Source organism: Rhamphochromis sp. 'chilingali', assembly GCF_963969265.1.
Source record: "Rhamphochromis sp. 'chilingali' genome assembly, chromosome: 1".
NCBI classification, from domain to species: Eukaryota; Metazoa; Chordata; class Actinopteri; order Cichliformes; family Cichlidae; genus Rhamphochromis; species Rhamphochromis sp. 'chilingali'.
Window position 1 is genome coordinate 14,808,099 of NC_137929.1, and position 18,717 is coordinate 14,826,815.

At 45.7% G+C, this 18,717-nt stretch overlaps 3 protein-coding genes across 4 annotated transcripts in view; all 3 read right to left on the minus strand.

Moving 5' to 3' along the window:
• Positions 1–1,035: 1,035 nt before the first annotated feature.
• Positions 1,036–6,727, minus strand: taf6l (TAF6-like RNA polymerase II, p300/CBP-associated factor (PCAF)-associated factor). 2 transcript variants are annotated; one of them, XM_080878093.1, is made up of 12 exons: positions 6,434–6,727; positions 5,788–5,954; positions 5,611–5,697; positions 5,377–5,527; positions 5,212–5,262; positions 4,951–5,045; positions 4,808–4,882; positions 4,314–4,534; positions 3,903–4,035; positions 3,531–3,659; positions 2,293–2,780; positions 1,036–2,200 (listed from the first exon to the last, which is right to left on the minus strand). In XM_080878093.1, the coding sequence occupies exons 2-12, from the start codon at positions 5,932–5,934 to the stop codon at positions 1,867–1,869; spliced, it is 1,911 nt and encodes a 636-aa protein (XP_080734219.1). In that variant the 5' UTR covers positions 5,935–5,954; positions 6,434–6,727; the 3' UTR covers positions 1,036–1,866. The 2 variants fall into 2 exon arrangements, with proteins under 2 accessions (XP_080734219.1, XP_080734218.1); XM_080878092.1 differs by having other exon boundaries at positions 2,284–2,780.
• A 402-nt stretch (positions 6,728–7,129) lies between these two features.
• On the minus strand, positions 7,130–11,182 carry cth1 (cysteine three histidine 1). The gene is made up of 2 exons (XM_080878331.1): positions 9,421–11,182; positions 7,130–8,307 (listed from the first exon to the last, which is right to left on the minus strand). The coding sequence occupies exons 1-2, from the start codon at positions 9,427–9,429 to the stop codon at positions 7,429–7,431; spliced, it is 888 nt and encodes a 295-aa protein (XP_080734457.1). The 5' UTR covers positions 9,430–11,182; the 3' UTR covers positions 7,130–7,428.
• A 3,511-nt stretch (positions 11,183–14,693) lies between these two features.
• Positions 14,694–18,717, minus strand: part of mta2 (metastasis associated 1 family, member 2) — a 31,703-nt gene continuing 27,679 nt past the window's right edge. Inside the window, exons 14-18 of the mRNA XM_080878036.1 lie at positions 18,348–18,576; positions 18,116–18,205; positions 15,801–15,919; positions 15,359–15,501; positions 14,694–15,112 (exon numbers count right to left, since the gene is read on the minus strand). Of these exons, the coding sequence (XP_080734162.1) occupies positions 14,959–15,112; positions 15,359–15,501; positions 15,801–15,919; positions 18,116–18,205; positions 18,348–18,576 (735 nt within the window). The 3' untranslated portion in view covers positions 14,694–14,958. The remainder of the gene's footprint in view (positions 15,113–15,358; positions 15,502–15,800; positions 15,920–18,115; positions 18,206–18,347; positions 18,577–18,717) is intronic.

The window sequence follows — 18,717 nt, forward strand, 5'->3', positions numbered from 1 at the left end:
GGATTGATGTGAACTCCAACCTCCTTGCCTCAGCCACAACACTGAAGATGCGTCTCTCTTTTTTTTGCACAGTGGAGCGTATCAGGTCACATTTCACTGCATGTTATATCTGTATAACCATGCACGTGACAAATAAAGAATCCTGAGTCCAGCATGACCACCAAGCACATGAAGGTCAGTCAAGTGGCAGCCAGGAACCTACAGGACAGAGTCTCTGTGAAGAGGAGTGGGCCAGAAGCTCTCCTGAGACGTGTGCAGGCCTGCTGACCAACTAAGGAGAAGTTTGTATTCATTTATGTTTATTTGAAGATCAAAACCACATTTAACACTAGGACATGAAACTCAATACATTCTTGTAATGTGTTTTTCTGGATGTGTGGTTCATATTCTGTCACTCAGAGGCTGTTCATTCATGAGTGAGCAGACTCACAAATTCAGCAGGGGGGTCATTTATATACTTTCTATATAAACAGTAGAGTTACATCAGTTCTGGTGCATCACAGCTATAAAAACGGTGCTTGGTTATCCTTGGTTGGAATAATGACACAATGGTCAGCACTGTTGCTTCGTAGCTTAAGCCTTGCATGTTCTTCCTGCGTCTGCACGGCTTCTCTCCGGGTACTTCGGCTTCTCCAAAAGTACAAAGCAAAATAAAATATAACCTAAATAATAATAAACAAACATTTAAAGTTAAATTCAAACAGATTGCACTTAATGAATGATTAAATAACAAAATGCCTTCTATATCGTTCTGATGTTGTGCCAAAGTCGGCCAAACGAGTCTGTTTGAAAATGTGAGTACAAAGTACAGATATTACAGATTTTTAACTCCTCCTACCCCGAGCGGGCGCCCACGGGGAAAACAACATATCAGACACACCTGCTCTCCTTCATTCTACTTGATGCTGTTTCTTCATAGAAAAGCAAAAAGAAAAAGTAGTATCTGTTCAGAGGGTAGCATGTAGCATCATAGCTAATACACCAGTAGTGATCTACTGTGGGAGGCAGCACAGATGTGACCTCTGACCTGTCTCCTAACATCAGCAACAAGTAAATATTTATTCAGTCTATGAAAAACAGTCATTAACAACATATCCCATCTTGCTCCAACATTGCCCTCAGCAGGTATTCACTGATATTATGAGTTTAATCGACACTAGCACAAGCTAAACAAGAGTTTCAGGAAAACATCAAACAGTGGAAAAAACTAAATGATGGAAAAACGTGTCAACTTGAAAGATTTATTTAGGGAAGATCACAGCTCCCTCTCTGCTCCACACACATCGCAGGATTTTGTCCATTCTCCGATGAAAGTGCAGCAGACACGTCGGCGCTGTGATCCAAACGTGCTGGTCCTGACATGCATGCAGCACATCCAGCTGTTGCTTTTTACAGGGACCAAAACTGACTTTGAGTAAACAAATAGATTTGTTACAAGAATAACAGATTAATTAAAAAATGAAGCAGTAATGAAATATTGGCAGAATGATCATTTGGCGACTGCAGTAAAGATTTCCCACCAACATGAGTGAGCTGAGGCTAAACAGGCCCGGCAGTAACTGTGGAGACGTGCAAGGCAGCAGAGGCCCAACAAGCTGTCACGTGTTACATTTCATGCTCTTATTCCCAGATGCTGACAGTCAGATATTGACTAGCTGTTTAATTAGCATGTTTAGAATCTCTTTGGGCCTCATCTGTATGTTCATACATGTGAGTGGCAGCTTAGCCCTGTGTTGCCTCTTTACTGGCAACATCCCCTAAAAACTCCAGCAGCTTAATCAGAGCAACGTGTGCCTGGAAGAGTCTGCAGCAGTCAGACTAATGTTAGCTCATACAGTCTGTGACACACACACACACACACACACACTATAGAGGCAGGTGAAGGGAGTAATGTGAACATGTCCAGCGACGTACAGGTTTGCCCACCCTGCCGATGACGGGCAGTTTGTGTGCATAGGTACGTGGTGGAACAGCAGAAACAGGCGGAGTTGTTGCAAACATTGTCTGGAAAGGGCGGCGGCCTTGACAACGCTGGCCCATTTGCCGCCCACCAATAAGAAAGGAAAATGCAGGAGGTGTGGTCTGAGGTGAGGTGAAGCGAGCTTTGGGGAACACTTCACGAGACAGACCAGCTGAACGTTGGCGTGAACATGATGAGGAGGATTTGGAGCGCTGCATAGACGAGGCACGAGGCACAGCCCTGGGTAGACACACAAAAATAAATCAGCACAAACACACACACAGACACACAAAGATAGATAGGTGCTCCTCTGGTTGCTTTACCTAACTGACCCTGTGCCTGAAAGACTCGGCGGAGGTGGATCGGTGCGCGGACTCCCGTCCTGCCTGGGGCTGATGTTGAGGTTGGCGGTGAGCTGTGGCATCTTCCGGGTGGTGTCGAGGTTGGAGGCGGGGCCGGGAGGTTCCTTCCTGGAGTTACTAAGCTGGGATGGAGTGCAGGGCGAGTGGGTGCCAAATCCTGGTCCTGTGCTAAAGCGGACAGCCAGGCTGTCGCCGAAGAAGGAGTAAAGCTCACAGTACATGGCGGGGAGAGGGACGGGGGTCCACTCCTCCCAGTGACAGCCGGCCCCACCCACCTGGAGGTGGCTGGCAATTCCAAGGGCAGCTTCTGACAGAGGCTCTGGAGGTGGGCTGAGTCCCGGAGAGTTCACCCTGTAGCTCGCAGCTCCCACCACAGAACCCGGATGAGCACCGGAGTGTCCCTCTGCTGACTGCGACAGAGACAGCGCCTTCATCTTTAGCAGGCGCTCCACTGCCACCTGCAGGACAAAGAGAGGAAGTGGCGACGTAGGTGGGACAAGATGAACTCAAATTATGATTTAATTCGTTTTTAATCACAAGCATCATTAGGCATAATGTCAAGATTGAGCTCATCTGTTAGTTATCCTCAGCACAAATTTGGGGCTCAACATCTTCATTAAATCAGCATTAACCACACACTGCTTTGAAGTTCTTGAAGCATATAGAACAATCCCTGATCCAGGGCCAGTTAACCTGACCTGCATGTGTGTGGACTGTGGGAGGAAGCTGCAGAGAAGACTCAGCTACAGAGGAAACTGCACGCACAACGAGCCAAGCTGAGGTTTAAACCAGGAAGCTTCCTGCTGTGAGGCAACATTGCTAACCACTCAATTTATATTTGACAATAATTCGTTATTTTATGGCTCCCAGAACTAAGTTTGTATATTGTCACAAGCCGTTTTATTAGGTACACCTTGCTAGCACCAGGTTGGCCCCACTTTTGCCTTAATTCTCCATAACAGAGATTCAAAAGGGTGCTGGAGATGTGGCACATGTGGCAACTGCAGCTCACAGCAACATCAGAACGAGCACAAAGAGGAACAGCTGGAGCAGATGTGGAAGTTGACTCCAGTGGACCTTCAGACCAACCAATCAAGATTAACCTCATTCTGTTTTTAAAGTAATTTTCTACACTTAAATACTTAATTAAGTTGACTAATGACAGTCTATCAGTGTCTGAAATCACCCAAAGCAGCAGCAGTACTGACCAGGATGGCTCCGTAGACCTTGTGTCCGTCAGCTTTCACCTGGGCGTTGGACACAGAGTAATCATCTAACACAGCCTGGAGGTTGGCCCAGTACGCAGGAAGGTGTGGAAAGAGGACGCGCTCGACAGCCTGCCAGCAGAAACCGGTGAACACAGAGAGAGGAGCATTCAGGACACAGGAGGGTAGCAGTGGAGCACTCAACAGCAATAAAAACAGTAATGACATGCAGGTTTGCAAATATTTCACAGCTAAATAATCAAGATGTGAGACTTTTCATTTAGGGAATGATTTGTTTGAAAATATCGACTGAATATGGGCCCAATCTAATCTATAACTGTCAAATATTTACTAATGTAGAAGCTGTGGCCATACCTTCCATCCCAAAGCATGAAGGCCCACAACAGCTCCATAGTGGGAGCACAGTGGTCTCACTGGGTCAGACAGAACCTTCTGGAGCGACAGCACGATCTGGTGGTAGAGACCACTTACCAGATCACCATGAGTCCTGCAGAAGAAACACCAGAAAGAAGAGCGACTGTTGGATTTCCATTTTTAACGCAAACGCCGAGTGAATGTTAATGTTGCCCTTAGCAACAGCCTGCTAACATTAGTCAGACTGGTAACATTGTAGCAACACAGGTTCTTTGTGAAATGATGCTGCATATTTACTGTAAAACAGGCTAACACTACAGTAGTTTTGTATTCTCAACACTGATGTTAAATCCTGACTGGCTAACAATTTTAGTCCAAGCTTGCCTAAGCATCCACGGAAAATCTGCTCACCAAAAGATGTGGCTGAGGAGCAGGGCAGCGTAGTCCCTGAGAGTCCAGTGGTCGTTGAGTGGGTTGATGGAGGCTGCCAGTGGCTCTAGGATGCAGTACATGACACTGGAGACCAGGCTGCGTACATACGAGCCCAGGTACAGGTAGGGATTCTGGACCAGGCTCTTCACCATGTGCATTAGTCTGTTAAGCTGCTCCAGGTCGTGGCTTACCGACTTTACCTGGACGACAAACCGAATCCATGATCAGCTGAAACACCGGTCAACAGGTTCAGGAAATCTACATCCTAACTGACGACATAATCAGAACCTTCGACGCCGTTCAAGCCGAGGACACGTAGGTTACCGTGTAGAGTTAAAAGCGCTTCCAGTTATGAGATAGGTCTGATTCATGTGTCATGCTACGATATTTTCTCTTACTAAACACACCAAGCATTCCTAACAAAACTGGTGATGAGAATCATAAATGCTGATTTGTGTAACCCTAAAACTTACTCCACTGATGACATAAACAAAGTACGGAAGCAGGGCTGCAATCTTGGAGTTAGACTGGAGGTCCAGCAGAGCCACCTGAAACACACACGAGCGTCGTTTAGCCTGTTCACAACAAAAAGTCTGCTCTGTCTGTAGCAGCTCACCTTCATGAGATGTGGGTCCTCTCCTAAGATGGCCCTTGTGATCTGCTGGTAGTACTTCAGTAAGTCATCTGACAGAGACTGTACTGCTGTAGGAACTGGGACAGTTTAACACAGACAAACACTGAGATTTTCTAACAGGATAACAATGATGCTCTCAGTGAAAGGTGGAGCTCAGTTTTTAGAGTATTAGCTACTTTATTCTATCTACAGGTCCAAGTACAACAACTGTGGGTTAGGTTATGCCTGCTGTGTGCGTCTCACCTGTACCCTGAGGCTCCAGGTTACCTTTACCATCCAGGTATGACACATTGACTGCAGGCAAACATGAAACATCATTAGTAAACTCATCACGTGAATATGGATATGACAGAGCATAGAGAACACTACAGGATGAGCCTGCGTGTGGAACGTAGCAGCGTAGCGTACCTCGCACCATGGTCTCAGCACAGCCTTTGGGGATGTTGGTAGCCAGCGCCAGCTCGACCAGATTGACGTCCCGATCCTCAACAAAGAAGAGCTCGCCTTCTTTCACTGAACGGAAAGGCAGCGCATCCTGGGCTCCATAGCCGCAGATGGCCTGGTAAAGAACAGAGACAGAAACATGAAGGAGTTCCCTCACATCAGACCTGAGGGAGATCGGATATGGAAATTACACGCTACCTCCACGTTGCTCCAGCGCAGAGCTCTGTTGAAGTCCTCCACCGTCAGCTTCCTCCTCTTGGCGTGTCTCATAAACTGAGAGCTGCTCTGTTGGGGACAGCAAAACATTACCACGTACACCTAACACGAACTTCTCCCAAAGTCAGAACATTATCTATGCATCCAGGCATCACTGACCTGCGTGGCCTCCCTGAGTCGGTAACACACGTCCTCGGCCAGCAGAGCCGCCACATCATCACCGAGCTCCACACCTGCGCCCTCCGCCATCAGTCTGACAGACTCCCGGGAAACCTCGGCGAACCGGCGCTCCTCCCGGTCCGCCATGTTCACCGAAATCACTCAAACTAGCAAGAAAGATCACGTTACGCTCATGCCTTCTCTGCATCTCACAGCAAAACATCGCGTTTGGCGGTAAAGCTTAACGGAACTTCATGCGTCCTCGGGTACACACTACAGGGTTAGCTAAAACATACGTGTGTCTATAAACGTCTTCACTGTGGACCGTCACGTATTGGGGACCTTTTTCAGCTGTGGCCCGTGGTTTCTCCGAACCACCGCACTCATTCAGCATGCTAACAAAGTCAACTCTGGTTTTATTCAGTTAGCTGGAAGAAACCACCGCACTTTGAAAGAAACCACGATAACAAACCTATTACAATACAGTAACGAATGAAATGACCGTTGTGTCTTTATAAAACTGTCGCATCAAATACGGCTAAATACAGCTACAGTTAGCTAAAATACATGATGCTAAAAGCTAGCATCAGAAGGACAGAAAATACAACACCAGGCCTTCCCAGTATCATGCAACGTTAGACTTTACCTTCTAAACTGGAACAAAGGGGGACTGGAGGTCTTTAGCGCCTGAAATAAAGTTCACACCAGGGTAGCTGTCCGATACACTAGCAGCTCCATAACATCAAGCTAGCAATCATGACCAAGACATCCGCTGTACCCTTCAAAATAAGGCAGCGAGGTCCAGTTTATTTTCTCACAATATCGTCCTGACGAAACACCTCAGAGGTGCAATTTAACTAAAGCCTAAAAAGATTTAGCTCTATGCTTACAGCCTCGAGCTACCTTTACCCTCCCAGGTCTACCTGTTGACGCTCTGTAGCAGGAGGTTAAGGCCAGTGATTGGCTGCCGAGTATCAGTAGACGGGATTGGTTGGTTGAAGGTCGTGTCTCTTTAAAATACTTTTTAGACGTCCTATACGGAGGTCTAGTATAAACATTTCACCATCGCCTCCACATTAACTAACCCGGACGTACACCAGCCAGAGCTGATCATAGGCCAACTTTCAGTTTGAGCCCAAGACTCTTGTCTTTGGTCCCATGAGCATGGTCCCAGCCAGCCATCCCATTCTTTATTGGAAGGAAGCTTCAGAGTTTTAAGACAGTTTCAGGAGCCTCTTGTTTCAGCAGCAGCTGATTAAGACTGACAAATGTCAGCCTCGCTTGTGCTTGAAAAGGCAGCTACTGGACTTCTGTCAGTCACCCCACAACTTTAATCCAGCCCAGCCAAACACACAAACACAGCAGTTAGTAAAAAAAGCAACATGGTTTATTTACAGTGCTTTGGGCAGACATATAGCCATGTACAATTAAAAATATTACACATATAGCTGCACCTGTAAGATTCTCTTTCCAGAGCTACTCCAGACTGATCCATGACTGAATAGTCATGTTTGCCAAGGCCTGCTTGGGCCTTCTGAAACAAGCTCAAGTCAACTGGAACATATATACAAAAAAACCCTTGGGGTAAAGTGGGGGGAATTACATATTAAAAAAAGAAAAAAGAAAGTGTTCAGCAGCAGTTTAGAGCCTCCTGTTGGCCCAGATATCCTGGGCCTTCGTGCTCTCCAGCTTCTGCAGGTGGAGGGCCAGTGGCAGGAGCAGATCATTTAAGTGCTGACTGGAGAAGGTGAAAGCATTGTGCGCTGGTGCTTCTGGGGTGGTGGGTGGAGGAGATGACGAGGCTGAAGAGTCTGATGCAGAAGGCAAACGTGACGCGCATGTGGACAGCAACCCATTGTGTTGACTGGAGGTTTTTATCCTGTTAGGGAGGCCGTGCTGGAAGTGACAGCGGGTTCCGTACAGGCAGAAGCCAAAGGTGCTGAAGGTGTGGCACAGAGCTCCCCGAGGTTTCCACCCCTTGGGCTTTTGCACAAATGCGGTCTTTTCACCAACACTGGCCAAATCGTAACGGCCGTCTTCATCTTTACCCTCCACATGCAGGAAGTTACAGCGGGTTCCAAAGGGACAAATCCCAAAGGCACGGAAGGTGCGGCACGGGACGTTCCTGCGACGACGGAGGGTGGGGCGTTGCTCTGTGGGACTGTGGACAAACAGGCAACGGTTGCCATAGTAGCAGTAGCCATCTGTGTGGTAGCTGCGACACAACTCGGTCTTGTACTTTGGATGGTGTGAGGGAACGTGGAGTTCGTGGAGGCCGTGGGCAAACTGGCAGCGCTCGGCATACTTGCAGAAACCATCATCTGAGTAAGTGGTGCAGAGCTCCGTCTTGTAGCGGGTTGAGCAGACCCAGGGGATTGGAGGTGGTGAGGACTCCGTCACAGGGAGCAGGGCTTCGGCCAACGATACGGCGCTTCCACCACAGTCACCGTCAGATTCCTCCACAGACTGCATGCTGTCCAGTAGCTCAGGTGAAGGCAGAAACAAGTCTTTGCTACTGGTCTGTAAAGAAAGAAGTCAGCGTTTTAAACATGTATCGAGTTCTGCCTGGTCTTTCTGATATTTTTCAATGTATAGCACCAAATCACAAGAGTCACCTCAAGGTGCTTGATATTGGAAAGCAATTTCAACGTCTGCTTAAAATGATGGCATTTAATGTCTAAAAACAGATTGTATAGATATAAATATAGACTATACACAATGTACCGGGTTCTCCACTGAAATGACAGCAGTTTAAGTACAAATGACAAATCTCATCAGGACATGGTCAGCATACATGAAGTCTTTCAAAAGTGACCGCAGGACACAGACCAGAGGAACTGAATAACTAGCTTTGATAGGGAGCCAGTCAGCTCTTCAACTTTGCTATTCCACTTTAAAAAAGAAAAACACACTTCCACTCACATAATTACAACCAGATGGACAGTAAACTCAAACGTAGCAGATACAAACCAGAGAACTTTTCTTTAGGACAGCCAACTGAGCGCAACTCACATTTGTTTTGCAATCTAAGCAGAGTCATGCTTTAAAACTGGCTGCACACGCTGGACCCCATGTGTCAAAGAGACGAGGGGTACTTCCTAAAGTCTGACCTGCATAGACTGATCCTCACCGTCCTCAGCCAGGCTGGTTACCGCGATTGCTGCAAAAGCACACTGAGCTAAATAAGCTCACAGTAACTTTGTGGCAGTGTGGAATTGTCTGAATTCATGTAACTTACAGTTTAAGTCTATCAGCAGGATTCAGCTAAGGAGGCACAATTGTTGTTACTTTTATATATTAAAAAACAAACTCAGATCTGTGGCTAAGTTAGTCCTACCAGCAGGACCCCAGTACAAGAAAAGCAACCAGGGTCATGGACCAGCACGCACTGCAACCACTTGTTTGAAAAATCAAACTAGTTTCACAGAACCAACTATTCTCACCATGGGATAAAAAGCGCACTCTGATATAAAAGCTCTGCTGGTTCACAGGCCTTCAGGAATAACCGTAGACCCCCGATCCTGATAACTACACACATGCTTCAATTACCCACTTCTTGAAGTGGGTAATTGAAGCATGTGTGTAGGACAAGGAGCAGCTACATGTGGAGGCGCTAAAAGGTGCTGCGGTTACCTTAAACATGGCTGCAAATGCAGAGCTGCGTGTAAGGCTGTGGGGGGTGAGAAACTGCGTCTGACGAACAGAAACCAATGAAACCTGCACCGTCAACAAGGCCACGAGCCTCCACGCGCCTGCTGTCCCTGGGTCACGAGCACCGGAGCACGCGCTGCGCGGCTGTCATTTAAACCTCCGCTCAGCGTCCCGCCTCTCAGCACAAACGCTGCTCAGGTGCGCTCGGCTCTACGTCACAATGACGTCTGCAGGGAGCGCTTTGCTGTGGGCCGGTTGGTAACCGTGGATTAAGTAGGGGTGACACCCCTGATTTACATCATACAACATTTTGCGTTCATGCAGCAACAACGAAACAGGAAGTAGTTTTTATTCCACCAGTGTGATGTTCAGACTTCAGCTGTGCATTTGATGCTAAAAACTTTAATTACATCAGCAGGTTATTGCAGGAAATGAAAATGCAGTTACAGTTAAGCTTTCTGCTCCACTTTGTTATGTTGCTGTTTTCAGCTATGGTCCATTACTGTGGATTAATGATGGTCCTCTGTATCTTTGCTAAAGGAGCAATAAAGGAAGCATTAAAGCGCCTTTCCTTAATATTTGGAGTATTGGAACACTCTTATTATAGACGCCACACAAGTCCTTCTGGGTCACGTCTCTCAGTTAGGAACCTTTCTACAGGTTATTGGAACACAGCCCTGCTCCTAAAGACCAGAGCCTGATCTCTGCTACAGGTCTGAACATTAAAGCCATCTGAAGGTCAGTGTACAAAGTCTTTCCACTCAGAGTCTAAGCACCTTTGGACATTTCCTTGGGCACTGACAAATTCTCTCATGTTTCTGGTGAAACTAGTGAAATATTTCATGCGGCTGAGCTGATCTGAGTGAAAACACTGCAGAAAATCTAAAACTCTGGTTTATGTGATGGTTCTGGTGTCTGCTGCAGGTTTTCCTGCTCCGTGCCCTCCAACCAAGGCTCTCATTATTTCCCTGTGATGCTGAAATCCAATACTTGAAAACAGTCAAAGTTGTGCAGGCTTCTAGTACGTCACAGAAACCTGTCTCCTCCAGGAATCCTCTGATGACACGCCCATTACTGGAAGTATGGAGATGGGAAGAGAAAAGGAGTACAGAGGACTGATTGATCACTGAGGTGGTGTGAGGTGAACCACCTGCAGCTGACTGTGGCCAAAACAAAGGAGCTGGTGGTGGACTTTGGCAGAAACAGATCCCTGTCTGCATTGGTGGGATTGATGTCGAAATAGTCACGTCCAGAAGTATCTGGGAGTTCATCTGGATCACAAGCTGGAGTGGTCTGCCAACAAAAAGGGCCTGAGCCAGCTTTACTCTCGATGAAGGCTCAGATCCTTCAGTGTCTGCAGCAGGCTGCTTCTAGCAAGTTGTTGCAAGCAACATCGTCTTTACTGTGGCGTTCTGGGGTGCAGGCATCAAAAATATTTCCACACGTCCATTCAGATATACTATTTGTAGTTTAATGTCGAAATTTCGACTTTAATCTCAAAATTGACACAATTCTTTTTCTTAATTTGGCCCCAAGTGCTCTCCCAAAAGCCACCAGTTTTTTGGGAAAAGCTGGAACGTGTGGAAAGTAAATGATCAGAGTGATTTAGTGGTCATTAAAATGTCCATAATATGCAAATTGATGATGATTCATCTCATAAATCATGACATACTGCTTCATATCACCAGTTTCCCGCCCTCTCAGATCCTCATCTGCTATTCATCTTACTGTTCCTGACGTCTTCTCCCTGTGGGGAACAGAGCCTTCAGTGCCTCTGCTCCTGGGCTCTGGAACTCTTCCTCCAGCCATAAGAAAGCTGATTTTATCTGTTGTCAAGTTCTGTTCTGCAATTTTAACTTATTTTATGACTATTGCTCATTTTATTAATTTTGTTCTTTGTAAGGTGACCTTGGGTTCTTGAAAAGCACCCTCAAAAAATGTATTATAATTATTTATAGGTTAAATGAATGTGTTTTGCAGTATTGCATTGTTTAGCAGAAATAACCCATCTCTGCTATCAGTGCTGAATCTTTGCTTCAGCTCACATGTACAGAACTCTGTCTTCTACTCTGCATTGGCCTGTTTAAAGGTCCCACTGAAGTTCAGCTTTCGCGCTTTCTTATATCAACTTCAGGCTTGTTTGTAACAATGGTGCAGAAATCATAGCAGAACAGAAGAGACTGCAACCTTCCCAGCCCCCGAGGCAGTGAGAACACCTGAGTCGCATCGTTTCTACCATCAGGTTCCAGGCAATCTGCTTTTTCCTTAACCAAAGAAAAAAATTCTGTGATCACCACTTCAGTTTTCTTTCAGGGTGTTTGGGATGTTGCTAAGCTGGCCCGTGGCTTCGTTCTCTGTAAGAGCAAAAAGACTTTAACTACCAAAGCTGTCGGCCTTTCTCGGAGAGGTTGGCGCTGGCTATCGCATTAACATCTCTTTAATCTGTTGCATTTATTATTAAAGAGCAAAGGAACATGCCTCACCTGGCCATGAAGCTGCTTGTCAGTGAGCGAATTACTTTTGAGCCAGTGCTGCCGATCAAGGGGTCACTGTGGAAACCCTCGTTCTCAACTGATCACATTCACAAGGTTTCGAGAAAACCTACTGAGCGAGCTCAGAACCCCATCAGCGATTAAAGCTGAAAGTCTGCACTTCAGTCACAAGCTGTTTCATTTAAACCCGTCTGTGGTGATATACAGAAGGGAAATTACAAAAATGTGCAATGATCAGAAATCTATGGTCCTGATGAAGAAATGACTGAAGTCATTGCTAAAACTGACACTTTATATTCAAATGGCACCTTTGAGGTTTTTATTTACAGTGGTGTGAAAATGTGTTTGCCCTGATTTCCTATTTTTTGTATGTTTGTCACATTTTTGCTTGGACCAGTTTGCAGTCAGTCATGACCTCCAGGACGTCACAGAGAAGCAGAAGCAAGAACACACAGCGGGGTCCTGTCAGACTAAACTGGATAAAAAGAAACGTGACAACAGTGTAGGTCAGAATGTGGTCGGCCACTGTGTGGCGTGTGGGACAGGACTCGATGCTCTTTACATGTCGATGTATAAAAATGGAGAAATGCTTGAAACATTTCCAAGAGGAGGCCTTTGCTGTGTACCAAGAGGATGAAACCATAATCAGGCCGACAGGGTGAAAAGCTCCAGCTGTTTGATGTGAGGCAGCAGATGTGAAAGATGTCTGACCACGAAGAAAAAAAAAATCTTTATTTTTTTTCTTATCAAGATACATTAAAGGATACAGAGACATCGGAATAAAAAACACTTGAGAAAAAGTTTCACTTGTGGCATGTTTGTCTCTCCATCATTAAAAAAATCCACACCCTGTCCCTTTTGAAGGTCAGTCCTGGTTAAAAGAAGCAGTCCACCCACCCGATGAAGAAGAGATGCTTCACACGTACAGTAGCCTGTTAGCGCAGTCTCCTCATTAACAGAGTTACACACCTCAGATGTACAAAATTAAAAACAAACAAACCAAAACTAAAAGTTTTCAATATTCCACTTCTGCAGTTTTCTTTACACACATTAGCATTTGCTACAAACTTGACAATTCAATTTCTTTTTTGAGAGGAAATATTACAAAGCTCACATCGGGACCAAATCTGCTTAAAAAAGTCATCACTGCCGCGGACGCAGAGGAATCGTAAGGATCCAACAGCTCGGTTTCAGCACTCTCCCTCCGATAAAGGTACAAAGAGAGGGAGGAAAAGAAAAACCACAAACAGCAGAAGAGTCCTCCGCACAGTCCTCACATCCCGTCAGAACCAAAACATCAGCACATGTACAGAACAGGATGAAGGCTGCATGAAGACAAAAGGGTCAAAGGTCAAGGTGTGTTTCCCATTTGACTCCACTCCTAGAGCCCCGTGTTTTTGCATACATTTTCTGCTTGATTCGACCCACATTTATGAACTGACCACTAACATCAGGAACACCGTCCTGTTCCTTCAGACTGTCTCGCTGCCTGTTCTCCTGCACATTATGGCTTCGTTTTGGACTTCTGCAGAAATCCCACACATGATCTCAAAGCCAAATTCATGATAACTGAGTTGTGAGTAAGCAGCCTCTGTTGTCGGCTGCACCTCTCCTACTGTATGTACTAACAATTTACAGTAAGCAAAGCACAGAGTGGCTGTTGGAATAAAAACCTATTTCAAAGAAACCTGATTGGCTGCTGCCCAGAGTAGTGATTTACCATTTCCTCTGTACAGACGCACTGAGTGAGGGGAACAAACTAAACCAAAAACAACTGCAGACAAAGTCTTCAGTGTTTTCAGTTAGTGCTTTCAATCAGCTCAAACTCTTATTTTGATACAGAGGGTTCAATAATGGATGGAGCTCCAGAAGAAGGAAACAGGTTTGTATGAGGCTCCGATTCTGCGTCTTTGTAAAGTCTAGGTCAGACCCTGTGACATTTACACACCGTTCCAGTGGGTGGACAGGTGTGCACACCTGCATCTCTGAGGTTTGTTCCTAAAATGAGAGAACTGAACGTAAAGTCAAGTGTGTTGAACGTTTCCAGGCCTGAATGACAGACTGCAGCCATGGAAAGAGTTACAACACGCAGCAGACTAACACCACATTTCCCTCCATCACCACAGCCCACCCGATGATTCTGCTCTGCTAGGATGGAGGAAAGGAGGCTCGAGAGGAATCCTGAAACCGAGGCAAACTCTGGGCCTGCTCAAGCTGTCCTACAGTCCTGTAAGGGTGTCGCCCCTTCAGTGATGCATATATTTACACAAAGATAAGAGACGGGAAAGTCAAACAATGTCTGCTTTATCACCATTGCTTCAGGAAGAAAAATATATGAATTTAAATGACACATTTAAAAGCAGGGCAAGTGTGAGTGTGAGGGCTCCATCACGCTGGCTGCTGCTCTACAACAAACTGATGTGACATCTGCTGGTACGAGATGCTGCTCTGCTGTCACTTCAGCCAGTCGTGCCTCTCAGCATTTGTGCCATTGCTGCTGTGTGTTGGATTTTAACACTATTTTAATGACCAGAGCACAGCAGCTCAGAGCCTCCGAGTGCACAGAACAGACTGGAAACTTTAAAAAAGGATCTGCTTCTGGTTTTGAGTTCTCCTCCGATAGTGGCGACGCCTACCACTCAGGACAACACTGCACTCTAAGTTCTGGTATAAATGGTACGGAGCCGAGGCAGGGTTACCATTGGCGACCAATTCAGCATGTATACTGGAGCCCTGAGGGTTTAATGTGTGCTTACTGAATAGGTGTGTGTGTGTGTGTGTGTGTGTGTGTGTGTGTGTGTGTGTGTGTGTGTGTGTGTGAGAGAGACAGAGAGAGAAACACATTAACTTATGGGAAGTAAAAGAGGACTAAAAGGAACATGACACTGAAAATGGGGGAGGAAAAAAAAAATAAAAAGACTACTGTATGCTGTACTGTGCTGCCTATAAGTGATGGCTTAAACACAGCCCCTCCCACTGCCCACCCCACCCCCATGTCCTGTTAAAAGACCACCCTCAGCCCTCATTTTCAGTCCTCCAGGACGATGGGCTCGCTGGTGTTGGAGGGGACGAGGGGCATGGCTAGGGAGCGTGGCGGCGGCGGCAGTTTGATCCGGACCAGGAGGTGAGGTTTCCTTGCTGCCCGGCGCATCTCAGACTGGGTGAGATGTTTCCTCAGAGCCCTGGTTCACAGAGACCAGTGATAAGAACACACATCCACTCTGACACAATAATGCTTCAATTAGCAAAAAGGTTGCTAACACTGTGTGTAGCAAGGTGTGTGTGTACCCAAGTCACTCTGATGACACCCGTCTGTGTGTGATCCTGCTGACTGTGCATGTCTGTGTGCTAAAGACTGCTGGCTTTAGTTAAGTTGGGGCATTGATGATCTACTGTGGTAAATCAGGAAGTGCTGTGCTGCCATGTACCTGGTGTCCTTTGTGGCAACAAACACCACAGGGTTGGGAGCTTCTCCCTGGCTCACTTTCTGCCGCTTGATGACAGACTGAGAGGTGGTTCTCATACCTGAAGTATATGGCCTCCCATTGGCTGGGTATGGCACTCCTGCAGCCTGTGAACCAATGAAGAAAACAACAATTGATCAGACTGCAGTGCAAAAAGGAAACACGAGAGTAAAACATGCTGGCTTTCCACCACTTTTTGGATTTAATGATGCACTACTATACTACAAGCTGCCCAGCAGGCCCCAACATAACATGCAAGAAATTAGCAGCCATTAGTTCTGTGAGGAGTGAAATTACATGCACACTCTGAGGAAAAGAATGAAAACAGGCAGCAGATGAGTGTGTTGTAGCAGTTACAAAAGGAGCATATTTTCTTAAATATAAGCTATGTGAGAAGAACACTGACGCTTTCAAAGCTTCTCTTCCCCAGCAGGCTCTGGCCCACTCGAGGCTGGTTGGCCTGGTTCCTGTTGATGGGTGTCGGGGGTCCTCTGGTTGCCTTCAGTTTCAGAGGAGCAGAGATGGCTGCGAAGACAATTCAGAGAAGACAAAAGCAGCAGGGCAAGTTTATCTCTTTAGCATCTTTCAAAAACAAGGCCAACAAACAGTGTTTCTAAGACACTCAAGGCTTGACGAGAGAAAAAAGGCTGATAAGATTTAGTGACTTACTCTGTCAATAAATATCCTGAAACACATAGTCTCATAATCACCATTTAACAATATAAACCTCAGGCTACAGTCCCACACAGCAACACAAATCCATATCCTTAAGAAGACACACGTGATGCTTGTCTTAGCAGTAAGGTATGGACAACGCCGACAACGCACAAATGAAGACACTTTAAAGCGATCGTCACGGTGATTCTACTGCTGCAGCCAGACGGCTCATCAGTTTGGTACCTGCTGAAGTTCAGGGTCTGACTGCTGATCTGGGGTCTGCATTCACTCAGCTTTAGCGTTACTCTGGGTTGTTGGCTAGCCTAGTGTTAGCATGGTGTCGGTGCAGGTGCTTGCAAAGAGCTGAAGGTGTTAGCAGCATAATAGAGCTGTTTCTACTAGAGCAGGGCGATATGGCCAAAAATATTTATCACGATATATATTTGAAAATTTGCGATAACGATATAACCGACGATATAATTGATGCGAGACAAAATACAACTCCACAACATTACTAGCGCAAAAAGACAACCTTCCATTTATTTTCACTTAAACAAGAAGCTGGTTTTTATGTACATTAAAGCTTTATAAAAATGTAACAGTGCAAATGCAAACTCCTTGCTGAACGTTTAACCAAAAGGCATTTCCAGTAGAAATGGGCTGACATATCCTGAGCATAACCATGTATAATATCCACTGAAGTTAAAAAGAGGTGCTTTGTAACATTAAACTGCAGTGTGCAGTACGCATTTTTCGGACCATAAGGTGCACGGGATTATAAGGCACATTAAGCGAAACAAAGCAGTCAGATAAATCAAACTTTATTAAACTCATTCTTCTTGCTTCCTCCACTTCTGTACCATTTATTCATTAATGTTGAATTCTCTGGCAGCTGCTCTATTCCCATGTTGTTGCAGTATATTAATGACTAACCTCGTATTGTGGATGGATTATCTCAGTTGTTCTCCTGACTGAAGTTTGGTCCGTTTACAGCATCCTGCCATGCGATTGCATTTGTCTCTAACCATGAAGAACCTTCACGTTAACTTTTATAAGTGGAAAAGTGTTAGTGTTCGTCCTCCAGCTTCACTGTTTATGTTATGCTAACATAGCTGTGCCGCTAGCGATCACGTAGCACATCATTATATACCAGCTAGCCCAACTTCAGTAACCCTACAAACGTCACTGCTGTTTAGTTTCCTGTCTTCATTTATGTTGGAAGTGATAGCAGAGCTGTACGTTTGAATTTTTTCAGAAATCTCTCAGTCAGAACATGCTATATCATGCTTAGGTAACTAGCGAAACTAGCGAGCTAACTTCCGCTAGCTTCCTGCTAACTTCTAACTCCGTTAAATGTAATAACTTTTGTTTTCATGGATGCCTGGAAGTTAAACTTTATAGTTACACCTGGTAAAGCAGCAATGCTGATCGTTTTATTAAAGATGAAAGAATTTAGACAGTTTTTAACGCTCAGTGATGCTGCAGTGTTGTTTGACCTGAAGCATACGGAGTTTAGGACCCAGATTACTCCCAGATTTAAGAGCATCTTAGTCCGACAAATACGACAATAACGACGGCCGCTTGCATGTTCTGCAAAAAAATGTGCTTTGTTGTGTATCTGACGGACAAACACCAAACCAGTTCCACATCACTGAAGTTGCACCATTTTTACAAACCAATTCTGGTTCATCTGTTTCACTCAACAATCGGCCATGTGCGTATGAAAACAAAGGCACTGCGCATGCGCGTTTTACTCCCATTCTATCGCGATATTTCATTTTCCTATCGTTGCCTAACATTATACCGGTATTACCGTGAACGGTATAATATGGCCCAGCCCTAGTTTCTACTTTACTACTGTGCTCTCGTCCTTTTGTGCTATAAAAATTAAAGTAGTCCAAATCACACAAACTGAACTCAGCTGATTGGCTGAAGGCACACTAACCTACATGTGGCATCACAGGCAGTAGAGGACTTTAATAATTACATGTGGTATAATCTAAAGGAAGCATTAACTTGGAACAGCTTCATATTCAGTGCGCTGGTCACATTCTGCGTTCTTACCCAAATCCTTCACTATGGTGGCCAGTGACTGTCGAGGCACCAGCTTGCTCTTCACTGGAGTTTTTGTGGCTTTGGGCAGCCTGATCATACCTGAGGAAATAAAAAAATAAACTCTGTTGAACTCATTTAAGGAGGTTTGAAAACATCACTGAAGGACAAAGCTGTCAAACTTGCTGCTTTGTTAGTAGGTTCAAATGAGCTTAGAAGAAAGAGGGGGTGAGTGTGCACATACACTCAGCCTTGACGGCGTTGGCGTTGATGGAGGCGTAGGGGCGTCGAGCAGCACGTCGAGGCTGCAGAATGTCTTCGCACACCCGCCGAGCAATGCGGGTGAGCTTGGTGGTCTGCAGGATGAATGTCTGGCGGTTCTTGGCCAGCAGCTTGGCTCGACCCTCGTTGCGGGTGAACGGTGACATTCCCTGTACCTCCTGGCGTGTCATGTGACCACGAGGGCCTGACTCCTGGACGGACAGAAAGAACAGATTTAGTCTTAAGGAGGTGCAAGACAGCCCGAAACATTCCAAGTCTGCTGATTAGCTCATGTGGATTTCTTTACTGCTTTTCATTCAAACTAGGGCTGCCACAAACGATTATTTTGATAG

What these genes read in the sequence shown, in the direction of transcription:
- taf6l (XM_080878092.1), bottom strand. Translation starts at nt 5,934, where the DNA reads ATGGCGGACCGGGAGGAGCGCCGGTTCGCCGAGGTTTCCCGGGAGTCT. An exon ending in TTGTTTATGTCATCAGTGGA is followed by an intron (nt 4,535 to 4,807) that starts GTAAGTTTTAGG and finishes TTTGTCGTCCAG; the next exon opens with GTAAAGTCGGTAAGCCACGA. An exon ending in TCAGGCACAGGGTCAGTTAG is followed by an intron (nt 2,201 to 2,283) that starts GTAAAGCAACCA and finishes GTGTCTACCCAG; the next exon opens with GGCTGTGCCTCGTGCCTCGT.